This window comes from Solanum lycopersicum, chromosome 2, assembly GCF_036512215.1.
Source record: "Solanum lycopersicum chromosome 2, SLM_r2.1".
NCBI classification, from domain to species: Eukaryota; Viridiplantae; Streptophyta; class Magnoliopsida; order Solanales; family Solanaceae; genus Solanum; species Solanum lycopersicum.
The window spans coordinates 43,667,385-43,686,659 of NC_090801.1; the positions used below are offsets into that span (position 1 = coordinate 43,667,385).

Here is a 19,275-nt window from a genome sequence, read left to right on the forward strand (position 1 = left end):
ATCATCAGAACTAGAAGTTGTAGCAGCTGTATTCTTGTCATCACCCTCTTTATGATGGTCATTTTTCTTATTTTGCTGGTCTCTTTTCAACTTGTAGCAAAACTTTTGAATGTGGCCAGGCTTGCTACAATAGTGGCATATCGTAGGTTCTCTCCCATCCTTGGACTTTGACCTATACTTTGACTTGCCACGCCCTTTGGGACCTCTACTCTTGCTTCTTCCTCTATTCTCTACCACAAGTGCCTGCGAAATATCAACACCCATCTCCTTTCTTCTAAGCTCTTCATTGAACATGCTCTCTTTGATGACATCCAATGAAAGCGTACCATCTGGAGCTGAGTTGCTGATGGACACAACCAAAGTTTCCCAACTGTCTGGCAAAGAACTCAAGAGGAATAAAGCCTGCAACTCATCATCAAGGACAATTTTCATAACAGTCAACTTGTTAATAATATCTTGAAAGTCGCTAAGATGCTCAGAAACAGACTTCCCTGGCTTCAACTTGAGATTAACAAGCCTCTTAATCAACGAGGCCTTGTTATGAGCGGTCTTCCTCTCATAAAGACCCTCCAATTTTCTCCATAGCTCAAGCGGCTCAGTCTCCTGGGATACATGATTGAATATGCTAATATCAATCCACTGTCTGATTGTCCCCAAGGTCTTTCTCTTCAGCTTTTCCCATTCTTTATCTGTCATCTTCTCTGGCTTAGTGGGCTGGTCATCTTTCTTTGTTTTATCCACATCAATTGGATCAAACAAATCCTTGCAATATAGCAAATCTTCCATCATCGGACGCCAAATGGAATAATTGGTTGATGTCAGTTTAACCATAGAGTTATTTCCATGCTCCATGTCTATGGTTTAACACTCAGCTCTGATACCAATTGTGAGGGGAGTCACAAAACAACACAAGTAGGATACAACACCTACAAGGATCGACTTCAAGACAATCAACCAAATATACTTCACCAATTTACCAAAAGAAATTCACCACTATATTAACCAAGCTCAAATCAGCAACACATCAATTGAATCACAAGCAAATATGAATTATAAATACGCAAGTGACACACAAGATTTATACGTGGAAAACCCCTTCGGTATGAAGGATAAAAACCACGGGACTTGAAGGAGTCCACCCTTCTTCTTCTCTTATTATGCAAATTGAGGGTAAAAACACCCAAATCAGTCTACAAGGATGTCACAGCCCACCAACAACAACATACATAAGAGCCAACACAAAAGAGAAGAGAAATTGAGAAATATCACCAAAAAAATGCAGGTTACGCCAGCTGCGATAACAGACGATCAAGAACTCTGATTGACGATCTGAACGGTCAAGATGTAGTGCTATGTGTTGTGAACCATCTGTGAAAATTTCAGAACGATCCAACGGTCGGATCTCTTGCAATCTGAAATTTTGTCTCGCTGTCCAGAAAAACCAGCAACCCTTTTCTCTCTCAAAACCCTCTCTCTATTTCTTTTTTTCTCTTCCAAAACAAAAAACCCAGCACCAACATCAGCTGCCCAAGACTTCTAGAAGAAGTCAACAAAGCCCAAAATATATGGGCCACCCATCAATGGGCTGGACCCTTAACAGGGGTAGGGTGATAGTAAAAAAAAAGATTTTTAATTGTTTTTTTACTTTATATTTTGTTAAACACACTTTTCTTTTTTATTTTTTTCCAAGTCAAATTTAGGGAATAGTAAAAATCATTTTTAAATAATAAATATGTTTAATAGATCATTATGATAATTTAAGTGTATAACTATTTCGAAACAAGTTCAAAGTGGATTTATATCTTTTCCCTTACATGGTTTTGGTGTGTTAGTGGGTCTAAGTGAATGGTGACGAATGATTACCTTTGTTCGATATGTTTATTCTGGCCAAATGTAGATGTCAATTTGATTAAATTCAAGGATTCTACTTACTTTTAATTTGAAATTACTTTTCACATTTAGAAATAAGTGACAACTCTTCATATACTCTCTCCGCTTTTTACAAAAACTGATCTCCTTTTCTTTTTAGTTTGTTTTAAAAAGAATGATTTTTTTTTTGGTAACATTTTAATTTTAACTTTTCACATGACATGTTTAAGACCACAAGATTAAAGAACAACTTTATACATTTGACATAACTTTAATTTATAATCACAAGATTTAATTTTTTTTTTTACTTTCTTAAATTCCATGTTTATTCAAAATAGATCATTCTTTATGAAACAGAAAGAGTATTGTTACCCTTAAAATGTGACAGTTGAATTATAGACCTGGCTCAAGAATACTCGAATTGATATGACCAAAATAGGTTATTTGTAAATTTGTAGTTCTCTTAATTTAACGTGAAACAAAGTAGAAGGAACAATAAATATGGTATTGAATTGCAATAACAAAGTAAATGAACCTGATGTGTCTGGTGTTACGTTGTTAGGGAGCAGCTTCAAAGGAACTCGGACCCACGAAGACTCTCATTTTCTCAGGATCGCGAATCTTTTGGAAATAGTTGAATTTTGGCCTTACATGTGCAGTTGTAGCCTGATATTCGGTCTATTGATTCAAGAGCTAGGAGGGCCAATTAGCATAACAATTTCGAGTGCTCTGAACCCGGGACCTCTATGAATATGAGTACTTCGTTCGACTACGGCTGAGAGAGATACTTGTTACTTCAAAACACACACACAAGCGTAATGATTAACTATTAATTTAAATTAGACTCTTATTAATTAAGAGATTAAAAAAAATTGTATTAATCCCCACAACTAGCCCTGTCTTTACATACTCTTAGCACCAAACAGAATTAAATCTACTTGTCTCCTACTTCTATATAAGTTTGTACTTTACTCAAATATGTCTCTATCCATTCCCTGTGTGTTCTTCCTTGTTTCCTGCCCAAGAAAGTTGTTCCATAATCCGCCATGGTGGTGGGATGCTTTTATCCCATAAGGAAGAGTTCCGTGCCTTTCGTATCCGATACACCACAGCCGCTAATGCTGTCAGTATCCGACCTTCTCCATATTCCTCTGTATCCAGTTGTCTCTTTCCTTTCCAAGCCACTAAAGTATTTCGAGTATGCATCTTTTTGACAACGGACAGTCAAAATAAATGTGCTCCACTGTTTCTGGTACATCCCCACATACATAGTTGGCATTTATCATCGTGGCAGACCCCCCTTCTCTTTGGTAAGTGATCTTCTATGAAGGGCTAACCAACAAATGAAGTTGTGCTTAGGAAGAAATCCCTTGCACCAAATCCACCTTCTCCATGTCCACTCTTTTAGCTCGCCTCTTCTCCATGTATACTTGTTCAAGAGCCCGTTTGGATTGGCTTAAAAAAATAATTTTTTAAAGTGTTAGAACTTATTTTTAAAATAAGTACATGTGTTAGGATAAAAATGTTGCAGTTGAAAAACAAGTTGACATATGTTTGGTAAATAAGTGTTGGTAAACACTTTTTTTTTTATCCAAAACATGATAAAAAGTTGATTAATTTAAGGTTTTTATACTTAAAAAAATCAAAACAAAATTTATTTATATTTTACATCCATAATATTTTCCTATCATTAACATATTTCTTTATCATAACAAATTATTTATAAGAGGAATATAAATTTATTATTCAAGTTAATTTTGTATGCGCAACTTATTGTAGATTTTTTAAAATATATAATTTGAATAAATCAAAGGAAAGATTTAAGATTTATTTTAGTTATATTCATAAGTTATAGTAATTGTCTATCATTCACATATTTCTTTATCATCTCACAAGTTATATTATAAGAGGAATATAAATTTGAAAATTGGAGAAAGAGATGTTAGGGTTAAAACAATATTGTATAAAACACTTAACTTAAGGACAAAAAGGTAATATATGTGATCAACATAAAGAGCTTTTAAATTAAAAAAAAAAACACCCCTTACCTAGCTTTTAACTTTTGTCTTAAAATAAGTCATTTTTTTTACTTAAAATAAATCACTTTGATAATTGTCAAACACTTTAATAAGTCAAAAACTAACTTTTAAGTCAGTTTGAGCAACTTAAAAGCTCAGTCAAACAGGCTCTAAGTAATAAAGCTAAAAGATTGTAACTTTAAACTAACTAAAATAAAATAAAGGGAAAATGCACAAGTACCCCCCAAATCATGACCAAATTCCAGAGACACATGTTAACTAAACTAAGGTCCTATTACCCTCTGAATTTTATTTTATTTTGTAATTTTATACACCTTTTTTCTTACGTAGCACACTCCGTGACTCCACGCAATTGAGGCGCGTGAGAGATATTTGAATGTCACGTAAGCCAAAAAGGTGCATAAAATTACAAAAAAAAAAGTTCATGGGGATAATAAGACCTTATAATAGTTAAGATGTGTCTCTGGGATTTCGATCATAGTCTAGGGGATACTTGTGCATTTTCCATAAAATAAATAATAAACCATAAATTAAGAAGACATAATACATATATTGGACCCTAAACTTGGCTTCAAATTTTAACTTTGACCTTCAACTTTCATAATGCACAAACAGGCATTTTAACTATCCAACTTTTAAATAAATAAACCCATGATTCCTACATGACACAATACACGTAGGACACCACGTAGGACAAAAAATGACATGTAGGATGACATGTGTGTCTATTTGTGCAACTTTATACAAGTTAAGTGTCTATTTGTGCACATCCAAACTTGAAGGCATAAATGTGATTTGAAGCCAAGTTAAAAGGCACATTTATGTATTATGTCAATCAAAAAAGAGCAAAAACTATGTTAACGATGAAATGAAATTGATCTAGTCTTAATTATGATTCTTCTTAGTCCTTAATCTAGGAGCTTAGGTGAACAAGATAACATCCAACATATAAATTCTGAGAATTTAGCTAAAATGTGTTTAGAAGGGAGATGAGAAGGTATATCTTATTTCATCAATAGTGATCAATGTACCATTTATCACTTCGTATTATAAGTTAATTACTCCCCTAACTTGTAGTTCGATTCTTAAGCCTTAGAATCTATTGTGATTATCTTAGGGGAGGATTTTGACTTGAATTAATGGTAAAAGGTTTAGGTGGGGTGGTCATGGCAATGGCCCGAGGTTTAGGATTTGAGTATAATTCAGATACTTTTAGGTCATTTTTCATTAATTGTTGTGCTTTGTTGTTTTTCTTTGTTGCTCTTGAGAAATTCAAATTATATTATAGATACCAATGTAAACCAACATCTCTCATAGATATAGACTATATAAGAAAAAATCTCAGAATATATCAAACTTTCTTTTCGCTTCTGAAATTCCTTTATTTCTACAAAAAGGAAAGATATATTCTTTTAATACATATAAATTGGGAAAGTAGGATAAATAATGTGAATAGGAGGAGTATAATATTTTACCAATTATAAAAGCCAGATACAATCCTCAGCATTAACATCCTCAAACTCAATCCCAAAAATTCCGGGTTGTTTTTCCTTATTTGGTCATTGCTGAGCTGTTTACGAGTTTAATGCTACAACATGCAAAAATTTTATAATCCAAATACTCCATTGTTTAGTGCATGAACCTAAAACTAATTACATAAACATTAGAAGAATCTTTTTAATTGTTTCCTGCCTCTCTCACATTTTCTCAAGACTATCCTAATATTTATTTGTTTCCATATCTATATATTATTTGATTCAACAACCAAGTTCATTTGAAAGAAAATGGAGAAATTTTTGTTGATTTCTTTCTTGTTTTTAGCAATAACAATAATATTGCCTTCAACTCATGGGCTTGATCAAAGTCCTAAAGGAGTGGACAAATGGTTCAAGAACCTTCCCCATGCAAAAACAAAAATGACCAAACTTCACTTTTACTTTCATGATATTGTGACTGCAAAGAGTCCATCAGCAATCCAAATAGCGCAAGCCAATAATACATTTCAATCACCAACATTTTTTGGCTTGGTAAGGATGATGGACAATTCGTTGACGGTTAACCCCGAGCCCAACTCCAAAATAATAGGCCGAGCCCAAGGGATTTATGGCTCAGCTTCGTTTGAAGATATAGGCCTTCTTATGACTCTCAACCTTGTGTTCACAAATGGTAAGTACAATGGTAGCACGCTTAGTATCCTTGGGCACAATCAGGTATTTCACGAGTATCGAGAGATGCCAATTGTTGGTGGTTCCGGTGTTTTTAGGCTAGCAAAAGGCATCGCCACCGCGAAAACCTACCAAGTTGATAACACCACACAAAATGCAATAGTTGAATACCATGTTGTGGTTTTGCATTATTGAAGTTACTCTTTTGTTCATTATGTGTTCTTGATCGTGGCCTGTGGACTTTCCAATAATGTGAATTTGTATAATAAAGAAAGCTACATGTTAATCATATTTACTAACATTTGAGATTTTTCTAAAAAAATATTCTTAATTATTTAGTACTCAGCATCATTATCATAATTATGGGAAAAGATAAAGTGAGGATAAGTAAATCTAACACAAATATTTTCATATGAAAAACTTTGTTGCTACTCTGTATTAAAAACAGGAAAACCAGATTTTGAAACAAACTGAAAACAAAAAAAAAAGAAACTTTATATAAATTGAGACCACTGAATTCGTTGTTTGTTCTTAAGAAATTTAATATCCTGAGTTTTGGATTACTTTATCATAGGATGAAACAAATTTATATGTGTTATTGTTGTAGTTGTACCTCAAACGCCAATAGCTTTGTTGAATTCAAACTCATTAACAAATCACACAAATACTCGATATTTGTTTGTTAGAAAATATGTAGATGAATCTCATAAATTTGAATCAAAACCTGAAGGCAGGGGCTGAGCCACCTTGGTACAAGAGGGTTCATCTGAACCCCTTTCGACGGAAAATTATACTATTTATATATGGTTAAAATAATATGTTATGTATATAGTAGATCTTGAACCCTCTTCGACTACTCCGGGTGTCTATTTCTACGAATTTTAAACCCCCTTATTTAAAATTTTGGCTTCGCCACAGTCTGAAGGTGAACGTCTCTATTTATTAGATAATTTAGTATGGTTGTTGTTCAAATTGATATGATAATAACAATTTGCTCAACTCAATCTGCAATGAATGGTTGTATCACAAAGAAAGAGCTACTTCAATTTCTCACACTTTGGAAAAAGGGAAGTGAGGAATTTTAGTAAATTAGTTGGTTGGCTACCTGAACTTTCACGTTATTGGTTAAGGTTCGTTCCCCCATATTGTAATCACCTCCCCTTTTTCCTCTTAAAAAAATCAAATACTTGTTATGAAAAGTCTATATGCCGTTGTCTTCTTTCTAAGTATATGGCTTCACATCTCTTCTAGTTCTTACTATCCTTTAATTCAGTCTCTACCTTTTGTTATTTTTCAGAATTTCTGTTGTAATCCTATTGTGTAATGGCATAAATTTATGTGTAATTGCAATATATTTATGAGTTTCTGCTGAAAATTGGGTTCATTACATTGGTTCTTTCATCTCATACTCCAATAGCATTGATGGTACTCGATAGATTTAGCAGTGACAATCCAACTAGGTGAATTTTTAGGGCGGATCAGTATTCACATTTCTTGGTTTCTCAGAAAAGTAATGGCTACCTCTTGCTCCCCTTTATCTCGATGGTGCTGCTTATAATTGGTTCCAATGGTTGTATCGCAACAAACAATTTTTGACTGAAACACTTCACAAGGAAATTAGCCCTGTATTTTAGTAATGACTCTAACATAATCAATGACAATGACAACACCCTTGATATGATGTGGAAGTTGGACGAGAACTTCTCTTCTATACTTTGCAAAGTCGACAATGTCCAATGTGCACTGCACGCTTTCTCCTAGTTAGTTGTTGAATATCTGGTTCCTCTAGATGTAGACTCATCTTACGACGATAAGGGGGATCCTACCTTGTCTTTTGATATCCACAGTTAGGTGTGTCTCGCGATCCAACCCACCGGGTCGTGGGGACACCCACTCTAACACCTTAGTAGTAAAACCCTCTTATCCCAATAGTTTAAACATGCAGAAATTTAAATAACAGAAATAAATAAAAGAAAATATACTACGAAATATTATAAATAAGGATGTTTAACACAAATGGGTTAGGACTTGTAAAGTAATTAACACCCCTAAGTATCTAGTCTAAATAGGTGCATGAGCTACTAAGACTAAAATTTGGACAATACAATAAATGACACAGCTCCCACCACGCAAAAGGAAAAAAAGCCGGGGGAGATTTATTTCGTCTTCACCTAATGAAACATCACCGATCCTGCAACCAGACTATGTCAAGAGACATAGTAAGAGTATCAATACGAACCCACGTACTGGTAGACATCATCGGTCAACCCGACGCCCACCGCATAACACAAGAAACCAACAAGTAGATCATGAATTAAAACCACTCGCTTCTCCTCCTTTCCCTCTCTCAAGATACCAACGGATCACACTAGCAGTCTAACTACTAACCCCTTTCTGGTCATCCTACTTATTAGGTTCTTGATCATAGCCTAATTATTCTAACACATAGATAATCCCAAAACTACAACACATACACTAATCCCACTCCTTACTATTACAACACACGACTCCCTTACTCGTACATTAACAATTCTCTGAATGTCGACTGCCCCACCTCTGTATCACCTTTCATCAATATAAACACCAAGTCTACTCAATATAGAAGAACAATCAAGCATAAGACCTCATAACCATAACACAACTCCGTGAAATACAACATCAATTATATTATCTTTACGAACTATGTTCAAATTCACATTCTCCATGTACACAATTATATTATATCATTGGTTCTCTGATGGAACTCAAATCCAATCTTTTAGCATACCAAAACGTAGTACCCGATCCATAACTATGTCGGAACGTGGCAACCGATCCCATTCAGTTATGTCGGAACGTGGCAACCGATCCCATTCAGTTATGCCGGAACGTGGCAACCAATCCATTAAACACACCACAATCACAATCACAAGTCTATCATCACAATCATACAATAATAGGTGATTCATAGCAAACAATTCTTAGTTCATACCCATTCACATTAGGTGAGATCAACAAGTTTCGTTCCCATTCATACACAATTTACAATAACGCAAGAACAAATATACCACTTTCAATGACAAACACAACCCTCACCACCGAACTACATGTAAGCATTAAATCATACATAACCCTAGATCATCATCTAAGGCTTCTTCCTAGGGATTAACCATATTTCGTTCGGTGCACGAGGGCTTATGCATAATTCTACTGCTGATTTACATATATTACGCAGTGAACACAAATTTATAACTAATTAATTCGTAAAAATCTAGCCTATTTAGGTTATCAAGCAATTGCATGGCATTATTGACTTCAGTTTCTGTTTTTCGAGCCTTGTGACGGTGATCTTGGCTGGAATTCCACAATCCATCAACATTTTACGCTAGAAATCTCTCCCTCTCTCTTTCCGAAACTTGGATCAGCTTTCTGGGTGTTTCTAGGGTGTTTTAGGACTAATCTAGGTATTTAGGAAGAAGAAAGAATAGGATTTCGCGTTATTACATTCTGTCTCGCCTATCCCGCTCTAGCGCCCATTACCCCCTTGTTGCGCAGGCGCCTAGCGGTATCGAGCCCGCTCTAGCTGGACAGTGGCCCAGCTATTTCCTCATTTTTTTTGGTTTTCCCAATTAACGACGGTTCGGGTCTTTAGAATGTGATTCCAGTAAACTTGTAAAGTTTGATGAAATGTTGTTTGCAGTCCCTTGTATCCTCTCAACTTGTAGTTCCACCAATGGGTATATTTTTCTTATTTAAGTGAACTCATTCCTACGAAACTTTCATCATCCTTGTATCGATTTCCACCTGCTTGATTTAAATTAGAATTTCTATTTGACTCTGTTTCTAGTATGCTTACCATATTTTCTACTTCACAAGATGTTATTCTTTCGTGATTATTGATTATTTTAAGGAGATCATTAAATAATTGTCTGCCATTTTGATTCTATGACCCAGTGATCAATGTACTTCAAATCAATTCCCTTATGATTTTAGTGCAAATTTGTTCATTATAATCTCTGGTGGATGCCTCCAGGTTTATCAATTGCACCATGCGACGTTTGTATTCACTCTGTTACTAGTAATTGGACACAATTGATTAAGCCTTTTGGCTCAGTTTCTTACTCTCGTCCCACTGTTGAATCTGCTAAATCTATAATTAAAAATGATTCGACTATTTCTACATGGGATCCTAGAATTATTTCCGAGTTCATGATTGTAATAGGTTCTACCTATAAGGTGGGAATATCCAAATTTACTGTGTCAACAAAGTTTTGCTACAAGATTTTGGAGCGGTTAGTGGGCAACACTTTAAAGGCTGCACAAAAGACGATGGCCTCGAGTTCTCCAACTTATTTTATGTGCAGTATATTCATGAAGGCTCTATACAAACTTTCACCAAACAGTGATTTTGATTGGAGTATAAATCTTCAACCTTACTCTATACAAGGTCACCTACTATTTTTCGGCAACAATAGGTGTGGAGCGTGGTTCTAACATTGTTCTTAACTCGAACCTTGAGGACAAATTAAAGTTTTTATTAAGGATATGAGTATTGTAATGAGCTAGCCTCTACCCAATGTTCATACCTACACATATGATGTCACACAACTAGTTATTGGGTTAAGAAGAAGCAACAAAACTGGAATGCTTTCACAAAGGTTGTTTGTTACTCCCGTCCACTTAACAAATAGCTAAAAGGACGAAAAATGAGAGAGAAAGTTTAAGAAAATTGTTATGAAGAGACTATATGCCCTCGTCCCATTTCTAAAGTGTTTGGCTTCTCATCTGTTCAATTCAGTTGTTACCTATTGTTATTGTGTCAATCTGTGTTTGAAAACATACTACTACACTACTACACTACTACATACAAATGTATAGAGGCGGATCTAGGATTTAGAGGTCGGGGGTGCCAAAACAATTTAAGTAAGATAAAGGATCGCTTGCTTTAATTTTGGGTTATAATTTGAGTTTCTGCTTTTTTTTTTATTATTAAACAACTCAATCAAATATGCATGTTAGTAATATTTTTTGTAGATATTTTGTGATTAGAGAAAATTGAACAAATCAATTCTTATTTCCTTTTTAAAATTAGATGTCCGAAACACTGATAAAAAAATATTCACATTAAAATTTGAGTTTGTATAAATCATCTAATAGTATTAACATAGTATATTCATCTTTCATTGACATTATGTACTGTTGGAGATATATAGTAGGAAAAGAATAAAATTTGTAGTTCTAGCATAGTCATTTTACTTAGCAAGAACGTCGGTGAAGATCGAAAGAACCTTTAAATTTAAAAAAATCTAATAATATTAAAAATTATGTTTTTTTTAAAACTACCATTTAAATATATTCATCATAATATTTATTTTAAGCTCATAATTCAGTACTCACTAATTGATAAAAAAAAAGATAAACGTGTTACACACATATCAAAAGATTAATAATTAGAGCAAGAGAAAGTAGAAAAAAACTAAATATTAATTATGAAAAGGGATCAATTTGAATTAATAAAGAATAGTAAATAAATAAAAATAAAAGAAAAAAAAGAAAAAAGGAGCAAGTAAAAAAGTAGATGTTTGTTGCTGAGGTTCAAACCCTAGTTGGCTAGGTGGCAGACCATCTTCTTCGCCAATTGTGCTGTTCTACATCCTAGTTATTGAGTGACATGATAATATTTATTCAATTATTATACATATATATACAACATTTTTCCGAAATCTCTAGGTGTCGTGACACCCCATCTGTCCACGTAGATCCCCCCTGCACATGCACAATACATCACATAACTATAGTACACCACTACACCAAAAAGAAAAATAAGCAGCAACACATAAAGACAAAAAATCTCACACTTTTCGTATAAGCACAATCACACACGACATATAGCAAAAAAGAAAAAGAAAAATCAGCAATCAAAAATCACCCCACTTTATATTTCTTTCACTCACAAACAAAAGTGAGGTCGAGGTTCACTTTCGTGGTTTTGAGTTCGTGGCTCTTTATTATTATTGTTTTCTTCTTGTGAATTGAATTTTCACAAGAGGTACCTATTTATTTTTATTGTATTTTTATTTTTATGATTATATAATATTTGATTCCAATGTCATGAAGTTTGCTTGAAATTTAGGTGTTTAATTTTGATACAATAATATTGAAATATTTCTGATAGAATTGATAATTCATGTTTTGATGATAGACAAGAAGTGCAAATAATCAGTAGCAAATGTACGCAGCAAAAGAAGCCAAGCTCGAGTCCAAGATCGAGTAAAATGGGTCAGCCAAGTAATCAAGAAAATAGAGTTATTTGTCAAAGGCAAAAATAATATATTAAAAGGTATTAGTTGATACAAATAAGGTAAACCTTAAATATATTATTAAGGAAGGAAAGTTGTATATAATAACGATTGTACTTTAAAAGGGAATCCTTGTTTAACAATAACTTCTTTACCTTATCTGATAAGGATTCAAGGCAAAAGAAACTCTATAAGAAGAGCACGATACTGATGAAGAATCCCACGACTTCACGCAGAGAACAAGGGAGAATTATTCATCAAACTGAAGTCTTCAAGGTTGATAGGATTGCTACGTTTAAAACATTCTTGAGTGAGAAGGTTTTATCGTGTAGAACTATTTGTCTTGTTTTTTGTTTTGATTGTAATTTACAGTTTATTGTACAAAGGGTGGGTTTGGCTCTTTGTAGGGTTGAGTGTTAGTAAGAGTTGTAACAAAAGGTGGGTTTGGCCTTTTTGGAGAGATCGATTGGAGTCAATCGAGGAGGTAGTAGATATAAGACTTTTGATTATTGATTTGTAATCACAAAATCTTATAGTTGAATTAATAAAACGAGGTTTTTCCTTCCTTGAGTGAGGAAGGTTTTTAATTCAATACGTGTTTGTGTCTTTACTTAAAAGCAACTTACAAGAACCTGGTTCTTGTTCTGGGGTAAGATTTCTTCAATTGGTTTCAGAGCAGGTCTTTTCATTAAAAGACTAACATCTTGAAAAGGATCAATGGCTGCACCACCTACACCACAGGAAGGAGCTTTACAAACTCGACCACCACTGTTCAATGGCAAATATTATGGATGGTGGAAAAATCGTATGATGGACCATCTTATTGGAGAAAACCCTGATCTGTGGGGAGTAATTCTAGATGGCCCAACCATACCTATGAAAACCGCAACTGATGGAATCACCAAAATCCCAAAGGAAAGAAAAGAATGGAATGCTGAAGACAAGCTTGCAATCCAAAACAATGCCAAAGCCAAGAAAATTTTGATCTGTGGCATAGGACCAGACGAATACAATCGAATCTCGTCCTGTCAAGATGCCAAAGCCATATGGGAAACACTACAAACCGCTCATGAAGGAACAACGCAAGTCAAGAAGTCCAAAATTGATAACTTGAACAGGCAATATGAGCTGTTCAGGATGGCAAAAGAGGAGACTATTCAAGACATGCACACCAAGTTCACCTCCATCATCAATGAGATGTACTCCTTGGGAGAGATAGTTCCTAATGGAAAGGCAGTAAGGAAACTCTTGAGTGTCCTTCCTGAAACTTGGGAAAGTAAAGTCGAGGCTATCACTGAAGCCCGCGACCTAGACTCACTGGCCATGGATTAGTTGATTGGTAATCTCATCACATACGAACTCAAGAAAAACAAAGAAAAGGAAATTGGAGGAAAAAAGAAGGAAAGGAACCTGGTTCTAAAGGCTACTACATTAAATGATTTTGAAGATGAAAATATTGCCCTCATAACCAAAAGGTTCACCAGAATGCTAAAGAGAGGGCAGGCCTTTCAAAAGAAAACTTCTCAAAAACCATTTGAAAACACTAAAGAACAGGTTTGTCATAAGTGTGGGAGCCCAGATCACTTCATCAAATTCTGTCCACTTTGGGCTTTAGAGCAGAAAAAGGCAAACTTTGAGAAGGGCAAAGACATCAAGAATGATAAGTACATTTCCACAAACAGAAGAATGACCAATCAAGAAGCGGATCTTTCAATGAGAAGAGTCTTTGCCGCTATGGGGGACTTATCTGAAGAAGAATTTGAGGATGGAGGGTTCGAAAATCAGTCACTACTTGCAATAGAATAATCAAATAAATATGATTTTCTTGCACTCATTGCTGAAAAAGATTCTGAAGATGATGATAATCAAAGCAAGGTAAGTTTTCATCACATCAAAGTAAATATTGAATCATATTCTAAAAAGGAACTAGAGTCCTTATTGAGTACTCTTATAGATGCATATCAGTCTGTTAATTCTGAAAGAGAACAAGTGATGGAAAACTATGCATCTTTAAGAGAAGTCAATAACAATCTTGAGAAACACAATCACTTTCTTCAAAATAAATTAAAAGAACAGATTAAAATATCAGAGTTAAGTCACAAGGGCAAAAACTCTGCTAGTGAACTTCAATTAGCTCTAGAAGAAAACATAAAATTGTTAACCATAAAATATCAAGCTTTAACAGAAAGGAATAGGTTGTTACAAGAAAATGTTGATCATACCAAAATGTATCTAGAAAGAAATCTTAGATGGACCATGTCCTCTGAAATTTTAACTCAGATTCAAGAAAAGCAAACCACTAGTCGAAGTGGGATAGGTTTTAAAAAACAGAATAATTTTGTGTCACACACTATTCACATGTCTAAAAGTTTATGCACTCATTGTGGAAACTCAGGTCATTTAAAGAATCAATGTAAAGCTTTATTTGAGGCTTTTCAGAGAAATGTTAAGTTCACCAAAAAGGAAAATACTGATACGGCTAAGAACCTGGTTCGACATAAAAATGCTTCAAATAAAAGGTTTTCTTATTTGCCTTTATGGGCTAGAAGAAATCTTATTCATCCTTTTACTCACATAAAGGGGCCCAAGATAATCCGGGTTCCCAAGACTAATCTTTGACTAGTGTTTCAGGTGAAGGTGAGAGGGAAAGGCCAACTTGGTACATGAATAGTGCATGCTCCAAAATGGTGCTAAAAATGGTAGAAAATTTCCTCTCGCTCTTTGAATTTCAAGGAGGCAGTTTATTCCTTGAAAAGGATGAGAAAAATGAAAAAAAAGTTGAAGAAAGTGACATGATATCAAACATTTTTGATGATGCAAATTTAGGGAACACTGCATATGAACCTGGTTCACAGCTAACCATCATTGATGCCCCTGCAACATGAATTACTACTTATCTATGGTTCTGGAGATTGGGGGAATATTAGAGAAATCGAGACAGTAAGAATATGGCACACCTTTGGGGGAACTTTGTTGTGTGAACATGATCCTTGTTGTTCATTGGAAAGTATTAAAAATTGACAAGGGTTGGCTCTCTGTGAATCATCTTGATATTCATTTGATCTGGGAGAATATGATGATGCGACATTCTTGTGAAAGCCTTGAATATGAAGAACTTGAGAAAAATCAATCAAAGCATGGTGTTATCGAAACAAGTTAATGCATTATCATGATTTCCTTTAATAATTGGCTAGTAAAAGAATAATCTTACGCTTGAGTAATTATACAATAAATATCTGCTAACTCAACCTCGTACTGTAATAGGTACACACTCAAGTCACATATCAAACAATGCTTAGAAAGTTTGCGGATGTTATCTCTACTCTTTGCTAACACCATTAAGTAGATCACGGAGAAACACAAAAAAAGGGGAACCTGGTTTCTCTGTAATACTCAGGTATGTTCCATCCTTTTCAAATGCATTAATTTCTTGAGTTTGGGTCAAACATAAGCACTAATGAACCTGGTCGATCATCAAAAATTCAACTTTCATAAAGATCACCAAGAACCCTCTTTGACAATAAGCATCGTTCAATCCCAAACTGCTCTAATGATTAAAATCTCAGTATTGAAGTCACTCATGCTTTAATTTAGGGGGAACCTTGCTTTACCACCCACATCTGAACCAGTTTCACAAACTCCAAATTGATATTTCATCCATTCCAAGTGTATAACTTGTCTGTCTCTCAGGGGGAACAATTCTCACAGAAATAAATTGTTGCTTGCTTTCATTATTGATAAACACATCTCTTTGTGCACCAAAATGTGATGAATCTCCTACTGGTAGTTGGTACTCCTTCAAAGTTGTCATCAAGAAAAAGGCTATCAAAAAAAAAGGAAGAAAATCATGGAGGAATGAAAATGTTACGGAGTAGAGTTAAAAAAAAAAGTGATGATGTATCTCATGTTTCTCTTGATGAAATTTCACATTCTAAGAAAACTGATCAGAATAAAGAAGCTGGTGCACAATGGGCATACTGAAAAAATTATCAATGGCAGTAAACATCCCTTTCTTCCTCACTTTCGTAATCTTTGTCCCAATCCTTATCCTCAAATTTTATACTCTTTTGACTCTTTGATGTGCTTATGTCTGTCTCATACTCATGATATTATATGTTTTTGATTAAGGGCATAAACTGGTACATATTTGTTTATTTCGTTTCTCATTGAAGAACTTAATTGTGTATGAGTTTAAGATGACTAATATCCTCAGATTAACAAACCATTGTGTTAGCAGAAGTGTACTTGAAAGTGTTGCCCAAGTGGCTATGAGTTAAAAATGATATTGCACTCGTTGAATGTTATTCGAGTTCTTTAGTTATTGGTTTTCAATGATGCCAAAAGGGGGAAATTATATAATGTGGATAGACATATGCATAGTTTTTCATCATCAAAAAGGAGGAAATTCTTGGGGAATGAGAAAACATGAAGTTTGTAGTTTTGATGGATGAAAAATAATTGATGTTTTTTGAAGTGTTTGATGCATTTGAAGTACCATTGGGAGAAGGCAGGATTTTAACTCGTGCAGATATGTTCACTCGAACCATTCTTGCTGAGTGTGGTATTCCCATGGAGTCAGAGCAGGTTGCAAATGCTTCTCCACGTACATCTAGTCCTGTTGCTCAGTTACTCAGGGAACTCAAAGTAGCTGAAGAAAAATATGCAACTCTTGAGTCAGAAAACCAAAAGTTACGTGTTGAACTCCACACTTTAAATGCTGAAATTCACAGGTTGAAGGATCAGTTAGTGCAGCAGCAACTTGCTAACAATGCAAGAGTTGACAGAGTTCTGGATATGCTGGCTTCTGCTCAACCAAGCCTGGACAACCTTTAAATTGAAAAAACATCTTGTGTGAATCTGGTTCTCTTAGTTGTTTAAACTCTGTGCTATGCTCAACTGGCTAAGCTTCAATTGTTGCTATGGATGATATTTGGTTTTGATCAGCCGCTGTTGGACTCTTTTTGATTTGTCAAAAGGGGGAAGAGTATTTGAAGAGTATTTGCATGCATCACACAGATAGATTTGTTTGTCTTCATCAAAAAGGGGGAATATGATAGAATTGATAATTCATGTTTTGATGATAGACAAGAAGTGCAAATAATCAGTAGCAAATGTACGCAACAAAAAAAGCCAAGCTCGAGTCCAAGATCGAGTAAAATGGGTCAGCCAAGTAAACAAGAAAATAGAGTTATTTGTCAAAGTCAAAAATAATATATTAAAAGGTATAAGTTGATACAAATAAGGAAAACCTTAAATATATTAGTAAGGAAGGAAAGTTGTATATAATAAGGATTGTACTTTAAAAGGGAATCCTTGTTTAACAATAACTTCTTTACCTTATCTGATAAGGATTCAAGGCAAAAGAAACTCTATAAGAAGAGCACGTTGCTGATGAAGAATCCCACGACTTCACGCAGAGAACAAGGGAGAATTATTCATCAAACTGAAGTCTTCAAGGTTGATAGGATTGCTACGTTTAAAACATTCTTGAGTGAGAAAGTTTTATCGTGTAGAACTATTTGTCTTGTTTTTTGTTTTGATTGTAATTTACAGTTTATTGTAAAAAGGGTGGGTTTGGCTCTTTGTAGGGTTGAGTGTTAGTAACAGTTATAACAAAAGGTAGGTTTGGCCTTTTGGAGAGATCAATTGGAGTCAATCGAGGAGGTAGTAAAGATAAGACTTTTGATTATTGAGTTGTAATCACAAAATCTTGTAGTTGAATTAATAAAACGAGGTTTTTCCTTCCTTGAGTGAGGAAGATTTTTAATTCAATACGTGTTTGTGTCTTTATTTAAAAACAACTTACAAAAACCTGGTTCTTGTTCTGGGGCAAGATTTCTTCAATTTCCTATTTGTTCTATTATACATTATTTTTCATTTTGTACCATATGTTGTTATCAATTAAGTATGTGTTGTGTCCGATCCAAAACCAATTAAATGTCTAAGAGAATTATTTTAATAGTTTATTAGGCAACTTTATTAAAAATATTTATTTTTAAAAAAAAGAGATGAAAGAGTTGTAAATTTTTACATATAATTTTATTTTAATTATCTTTTGTCATAACTTGAAAGTAAACTAACATGTAAATGCATCCATATCAAAATTGAATAAGAATAATAACATTTTTTTTTATTTGTTTAAGATTTTAGATTTTTATTTTTTAAATAGTAGTCATGAATATAAATAGTATAAAATCATTTAGTCACTAATAATACATTTAACCTTTCTATCAATAGTTAAGCATTAGGACAGATATATGACCTGTTAGAAATATCAATTTCAATTGAATGTTATTACACATCTTTCTTGAGACATAAAAAAGATTGAAGGATGCGGTGACGCACTTTGTCCAAAAAAAATATAATTAACTTTCATTGATTTAAAATAAAGACTGAAGAAAAATAAGATTATTAACTGTGATAGGAAAAGGCAGTTATGCCTTTATATGTCAAGACCAAGAATGCAGTTACGCATCTAGGTTCACACTACTAAAACTTCAATAATTAAAATAATAAAAATGAGTAAATCATGACATGTAGACACAATATATACAAAAATAGTAAAAATAAGTATAAGTCAATAAAATGGATTGTGCTAGAACCACAGGACTTGAGGGATGCCTAATACCTTTCCTTCGGTCAACATAATTTTTTAATCGAATTTCTGGTTCGCAGACCAAAATATAGAGTCATTTGCTTTTGATTAGGGATTAAACAAAATGGTGACTTGGATCACCATAACTCAATTCCAAGTGACGACTCTGAATAATAAAATAATCGCTAAATCAATAATGTCATTTCAATTGGAAAAACTCTACCGCCTCGCTGCGCAAAAAGGGTATGACGACACGTCCACAATATATCTGGTCTAGTTGAAATCTACCATAACTAAATATTTTTTGCGTATGGAAAACAATGTTTCTT

At 34.1% G+C, this 19,275-nt stretch overlaps 2 protein-coding genes across 2 annotated transcripts; both read left to right on the plus strand.

Annotated features, from left to right (window-relative positions):
• The first annotated feature begins 5,638 nt into the window (after nucleotides 1–5,638).
• Nucleotides 5,639–6,346, plus strand: LOC101251731 (dirigent protein 22-like). The gene has a single exon (XM_004231550.4). The coding sequence runs from the start codon at nucleotides 5,693–5,695 to the stop codon at nucleotides 6,266–6,268; it is 576 nt and encodes a 191-aa protein (XP_004231598.2). The 5' UTR covers nucleotides 5,639–5,692; the 3' UTR covers nucleotides 6,269–6,346.
• A 6,722-nt stretch (nucleotides 6,347–13,068) lies between these two features.
• On the plus strand, nucleotides 13,069–13,683 carry LOC138342060 (uncharacterized). Its single transcript, XM_069294243.1, has one exon. The coding sequence runs from the start codon at nucleotides 13,069–13,071 to the stop codon at nucleotides 13,681–13,683; it is 615 nt and encodes a 204-aa protein (XP_069150344.1).
• Nucleotides 13,684–19,275: the final 5,592 nt, after the last annotated feature.